This window comes from Nannospalax galili, unplaced genomic scaffold (assembly GCF_000622305.1).
Source record: "Nannospalax galili isolate Female #2095 unplaced genomic scaffold, S.galili_v1.0 scaffold135, whole genome shotgun sequence".
NCBI classification, from domain to species: Eukaryota; Metazoa; Chordata; class Mammalia; order Rodentia; family Spalacidae; genus Nannospalax; species Nannospalax galili.
The window spans coordinates 2,194,626-2,201,559 of record NW_008338998.1 but is presented as its reverse complement, the minus strand read 5'-3'; the positions used below and the strand labels follow the sequence as shown (position 1 = coordinate 2,201,559).

General features: G+C 41.1%; 1 protein-coding gene across 1 annotated transcript in view; it reads right to left on the bottom strand.

Annotated features, from left to right (window-relative positions):
- Gabrg3 (gamma-aminobutyric acid type A receptor gamma3 subunit) overlaps window positions 1–6,934 on the bottom strand; it is a 749,929-nt gene that overhangs the window by 690,834 nt on the left and 52,161 nt on the right. The window contains exon 3 of the mRNA XM_008833637.2: window positions 5,505–5,572. Coding sequence (XP_008831859.2) covers window positions 5,505–5,572 — 68 coding nt within the window. The remainder of the gene's footprint in view (window positions 1–5,504; window positions 5,573–6,934) is intronic.

The window sequence follows — 6,934 nt, the reverse complement described above, 5'->3', positions numbered from 1 at the left end:
TTATATAAACATAGGTAGAAAAATACGCAAAGAAAATGAAGCAAAGCAGGCTCATATTTCTGTGGTTTCACTTCCTTTGGTCTTCCCTGAACCTAGATGGCTTCAGGAAAGTTCTACAAAGCAAGAGATTACTCTACAGAAGTGAGCAACCTCTCCAGGAGGGAGGTGACATTCTTTAGGTCTCAGTCAGGACATGGCTGCCTGATGCCCCCTCTGAAAACCAGCTATAAGGGAACAGCAAGAGTAAGGCTGTTGGGTCTTGTTTTTCTCCCAGCACCCTTGGGGGTGCACAACATCCTACATGTTCTAAATACTTAGGTTATGAATCATAATGAGGCATCATCTGGTGATATCTAGCCTATCCCAGTGACTTCACAGCCACCCATCAATTCCTTAGTCTCACATCAGGATGAGTCAATACATAACTTTGTCTCCCTATGTGACAGTACTTTAAAAAACAAAGAAAAAGAAGGCAGCATGGAGAAGCCACAGGCAGCAGGATTCCAGCTCCAGGACACTTGGGGAAAATAAAGCTATGGAGACCTAAGATTAGATCAGTGGTTGCCAGGGGCTAGAGAGTCAGATAGAACAAGAAGAGCATATGCTACTGATTCTAAAATGACAGGCACCTCTCCTTATACAGTAGTCCAAAGCACATAACTTTGTCTCCCTATGTGACAGTACTTTAAAAAACAAAGAAAAAGAAGGCAGCATGGAGAAGCCACAGGCAGCAGGATTCCAGCTCCAGGACACTTGGGGAAAATAAAGCTATGGAGACCTAAGATTAGATCAGTGGTTGCCAGGGGCTAGAGAGTCGGACAGAACAAGAAGAGCATGTGCTACTGATTCTAAAATGAGAGGCACCTCTCCTTATACAGTAGTCCAAAGTCACAGAGTGCCCAGGAACAAGGGTAAACCTGCTGTAAATGATGCACTTGCAGAATTCTCCCTACTTAGTACAAATTTTCAACAAATGTAAAAATCCAATCTCATAAATTTAAAAAAGGAAATAATACTGGATTCATGCTGAGCCTTGTCATCTCAAGTCATAGGTGAAGCAGTAGCTCTGCTGGCACATAGAGCTGCTATGCCACTAGGTTGCCTAGAGAACAGCCTGGGGTTACCACCACACCTAGAATTCCCCCATATAGGATGGCAACAAGCTTCACCTAACTCAATATAAGTAAGAACAATGGGCAGCAGATGCACCACGACAGCACCCTGGAGTTTAAACCTTCCCAAAATGCTGCTTACAGTGGATATTCTCAGAAATGAACTCACATGTTTCCCTGTGTGCAGCTTCCTTGGTTCTGAATAATCCACGTATAATGCCGACCAGGTTGGAGCCTGTAATATCCCAGGAAAAGCAGAAAGAACTCCAGGACAGATGTAACAATCAATGTCAGTCAGCTAAACAACAGACTAAACCGTAGCTCCACTTCACTTAACAGCTGAAGTTTTGAAACAAAAACTTTAGTATTGAAAATGTCAATAAAAATCCAAAGTGAGGACAGAAGTATAACAGTCACAGTCTTCCTTTGCTGATTGTTAGATGGCTTTGGAGAAAACTCTATAAGCTTATTAGACTTCAGCTTTGTGTCTAAAACCCAATAAAAGTTTATATCTTGAAACCCTGAACACATCTACAAATGATGCTTTTTCCCACAATACATTCCTTTTTTAAAAATATTTTATTTATGTGTGTCTCTGTGTGTGTATATTCACATTAGTACAGGTGCCTGTGGAAGACAGAGGTGCCAGATCCCTCTGGATCTGGAGTAACAGGTGATTGTTAGCTGCTTGACAAGGACATTGGGAGCTGAACTCAGGCCCTCTGGAAGAGTTGCAAGTGCTCTTAACCACTGAGCCATCTTTCCAGGCCCATAATACATTCTTTAGTTAGATTGTTCTAATTTTTATCATAAATTTCTTTGTTTCTTTATTGATGACTCAATCTTCAATAGCCACTTATAGTGAGTTTTCTACTTCTTCATTTTATTTTTATTCTTTGCAAGGTCCACATTTCACCAAAAGAATTTTATTTCTTCTGAAGCTGTGGTGTGGCTTCCCATTTGTAGTTGGCATAAATGTGGCATCCACTGATGCAAACAGAGCTCTTTGCCATTCTGACTTTACAACACTAAAAGGCATGGAATGTTCATCCTTAAGTGTGCCTCGAAAGGCTGTGGAGGGCTCCCAGGGTAGGCCATGTTCCTACCTGCCGGCTACATGGCACCCGGTCTAACTTCACTCTAATATTGGGTGCATGTACACACTTGCTGACCTCAGAGTAAAACTTTCTTCATCTTGTCTCACTTGCATCCAACATAAGGCCCAACACACAACAGCAAAAATTCAGTGAATGAGCCAAGTAATCTACCCACAGAGAATGTAGCAATTACACGTTTGAGTGTGAAACCCAGGGCTATTCACATTTGAGGCAAGCATTCTACAAGGAAGCTACATCCATAGCCTTTGGTTTTAGGAGACAGGCTCTCACTTTGTAGCCAAGGATGGTCAGAAACTCATATCTTCCTGCCTCAGCCTCCCAAATGCTGGCAGTACAAGTGGATACCCAGCTGGACAAGTATGTTTACGTTTTCTAAATAAGCCCTGGCCTGCCTCCTATGCCAAGGTACGTTACTCTTCCTCACACAATCAGATGAAGAGATAGCTTAGACAACTTTAGCTGGCATTAAACATGTCACTATCACCAGAGTGAAACATCTGCTGGGGGTCAGCTTGTTTCCTGTTTCCTAGAGATAAGCTTCAGTTTCTCAAAGTAACAGGCAGCCAGCTACCTGTAACAGTACACCTTTCACTGTAGGAGACAAAACGTCTGAGAAAAGTATTCCAAATAAACCAAGTCATTCAAGATACCAAGTCATTCCAAACAATGTCTCTTTGTTAAATAAGGGATTAATTGGAAAAAAAACCTTTAAGAGCCAGACACTGTTATAAAACTAACTCACTTGAGTCTGTCCCAGAATTTATAAACTACTGACACCTACACATCTTCCTTGGTGGTGGGCACAAAATGTGTCAGGCCATTTAAATAAGGACAGTCTTTTTAATTTTTTTATTATATTCATTTCTGTGTGCATACATGTGAAGATTAGAAAACAATATGTGAGAACTGGATCTCCCCTTCCATCATGTATATTCTGATTATACAGCTCAGGTTGTCAGGCTTGACGGCAGGCGCCTCACCCTTGATTAAGGTCATTCTTTACCCTTAGATGGAAACTCCAGAGTTCAAGATTTAAATATCACTTTGAGGGCTGTGGTACATAGCTCACGCTGTAAAGCACCTACCTAGCACACATGAAGTCCTAGGTTTGATACCTCCTCTCCCCTGTAGCACTGCATAAACCAAGAACGGTGGTACATGCCTATAACCCAGCACTCGGGAGCTAGAGACAAGAAGATCAGAAATTCAAGTCCATCTTGCTTACATAACAAGTTCCCAGCCAGTCTGGAACACATGAGACATTGCCTCAAAAAATTACAAACCCTTAGTGTATACTGTGCCATCCTGTAGTTGGTTTTTCCTTAAAAGGGTGAAGACAAGTTACCTGGAGATCTGCATGGTCTGCATTATTCTCATGAGGTACTTTCTGAATGCAGCTCATGTGGAAGAAGGCTTTCACACTTTCTCGAAGCTGGCATCTGTTTTGGACAATCCTTAAAATGAAGCTCAGATCTCTGCTATGGCTTCAGGCCTTTGTCCCTCAGGTCCGGGATAAGGTCCACAGAACAGCATTGTAGATGTATCTTAGTGAACAGCCACTCATCCCCAATTGTATCACACACTAGACACTTTCACAGGCTATCCCCATTGACAAATGATTGTGATGACATCACTGGAGAAGGCTGTGCCAACCTTGCCCACCTGAGCACAGAGGGTACAGCCTTGACTGGAGCCATCATCTTCTGAGGAGGCTGTCATTCATTATCATGTTCCTCTCATACATTTGATTTCCACACAGAAAACTTCAAGAAAGTGAAATTCTGAGAACAGAGTAGATCAGCAAGTGACAGGAGCTCATGAAAACCCCAGGGATTCTGATGCTGCACCGCTTCACTGCAGCGAACTGGTACTGCGTGTCTGCAGGGGAACTGTTTCTTTTTAGTGCTAAGACATAAAGTAGTGTTAGACATAAATGTGCTGAACAAAATGTGTGCAACAAAGGTAAGCAAATAAAACTCCAGGATAAGAAACAAATCCATTAAGAATTGAGTACTCTTTCAACACAGTCAGCTGAATACTTACCGGGTAAGAGAAGACTACATTCTCAATTTGATTTTAACACAGGCCATTTGCAGCCCACAGGTTGTGTGAAGTAAGTCTTTTTTATTCATTTTACTTCTTTGCTACCACTTATGGGTGGCATAGATATTGCTTTTTGTTTTTGGTGTTGTAGATTGAACACAGGATCTCATGTGTGCAAAGAATGCATTCTACAACTGAGCTACACACTTGCAATTGTTTTAATTTTTAAAGGAGAGTATCTACAGCATAATAGTTCACCTCCATGGAACCTTCCTGTCAGTAAAGAACACTTAATATCTGGCCATTAAAGTAATGTTCTTGCCCGTGATTGGAGGGCAGGGCATCTTCATCCCTGAACACTGCTGTGAGAAGGCCTTCTTGTATGCCAGCAACTTCCAGTCTTTTCTCTCAAACATCCCCAGAGTCAGAAGCAATCACACAGGAGTGAACTCAAGAATGTCATGGGGACATCACTGGCAGCATCACTGGGGGCTGCAGATGAATAACCTCCTCTGGGAAGCCTACACACTCCTAGCAGGGAGGCACACTACACCAGCAGACAAGTCAGAGGCCACATGTAGCAGCCTAACACAAACTCACATGTAACAGCCTAACACAGACTCACTTGCATAGCCTCTAAGCACTATTCCATTGGGAATGACTTCTTTTACATTAAAAAGTTCTATATGCAACTTGCTCATAAGACTATGGAAACCTCTATACTCAAGGAAGCACTTATTTGATCTTATAGTTCTGCCCACAACAGATAAATCACTCACGGTTAGCCTAACTTTATAATCCAAACCAAACACAAAATATGACCTGGTGATTTGTGGTCCTTTCCTGACAACAATACAGAGCAAATCTCTCTCAAATCTTAAAAAGGAGGGAACTGGAAATAGCAAGCTGTTATTTATATGTATCTTTAATATTAATGAGATCAGACAAGGAATGGCTACTCAACCGTAATAATCCCATCTGTAAGTTATGAGTTGTCAACCCCTGTGTGGGAGGTGAGTATAGGGTAGAGACAGTTTTCAGAACAACGCTCACCACTGATGTCACAAGTTCTTCCTCCTGATTCTTATAGACCATCATCAGTGCCACATCACTTAAAATTTAAGGAGTTAATGTGGGTTTTAACCCTGCATAAATCTCAAGCAGAAATCCACAAGGACACTAAGCAAGATGGGATGAAAGAGTCTCAGATCAGAAAACAGGTGTTTCTTACCATGTTTATTGATGACACAGGACCAATGCTATTAACATAAATGTCCACATCGATTACCGTCGGTTTTACTGTGGAGAAAAATACATGTATGTTAGTACTTTATGATATAGAGAAAAAGGAGACCACAATTCAATATTCCAATGACTCAGTCACTAATACTACAGGCCTGTACTACACAGGTGGGTAGATTTTTCTTTGGGACTTATTTTGCATTTAAAAGCAAACCCAGCTTGTCCTCTTAAAATTCTCAAAGGATGAGAGATTCAGACTTGTATTTATTGAGCTCTAAGAAAATAAGACATTTACTCACTGCAAATTGCCAGCAACAGATGACTATAAAGATAGTCTACATTACTTAAGTTGATTTTATGGCAATGAAATGAGATAAAATATAAGATATTATATATGTAATTTAATGTCAAAGTTTTGCTATAAAGCAAAAACACAATGTTAGCACTATTAGAGGTGCATAAACACTCCTGTTTCAAAATGATGGAACTTAAAGCAAAGTTCTAGTAAGTTCACACACCAAAGAAACATAGAAATATTGCTTATTATTATCGCTATTATTATTACTTAGGCACACACACGGAGGTCTATCGCAGAGTTAGAATTATACAGTCAAAAAGAGTAAACTTGAGTGAGTCAGAGTATTACTGTTTCAAGTTGAGGGAATGCAGTTTCTATAAGCAGAAGTTTCAGTATCCAACACTGTGCACCAGGGGTTAATTGGCTTATTTACTTTGAGGAAAACCAGTTCCTCTTCCCTTGCCTGCAGTGGAACTGAGCAATTCCAGTAATGAGATGGGGAGTCTGCAGAGCCCTGAGCTCAGGAGCCAGCACCCTCTTCAGGGAGGAAGTTCCCTTCATCACCACTCAGGGAGCAACAAAGGAGAGAACAAAACCAATTTCAGAATATTTATGCCCAGGAGGAATATAAACAAGACACATGAACCTGTTCACAGGATTGTTTCCATGGAAACAATATTGTTTGCCTCTGCAATTATTTCAATGGGCCTCCTTCAGTTTGCTAAATGGCTGCTCATTCACAAATGGACTCTGCGCTTTGCTTCTGGAACTGAGTGGCACCTCTGAGCTCTCAGGTTCTAATATTCAGGGGTCAGCAACTGAGGTAATGATTTTCATGCTTCGTGAGATAAAAAAATGGTCTGTGAATGTGAGACACCTCCTCTCACATCTGTCGGTGCAACCAAATCATGTTAGCTTCAAAGAGCTGCTGGCATTTTGGAAAAAATCCAACACAATTCTATGTACTATGCATATGACACTTGAATTTCAGAAGAACAGTGTTCTTTATCTTAAACTAGGTTTTCCTAATTACTATGAACAATAAGTCAGCTTCTCTGGATTCTGTTTCCACACACCATAACCTATGATTATGCTCTACAGAAGGCTGTGTGAAGGTGGTC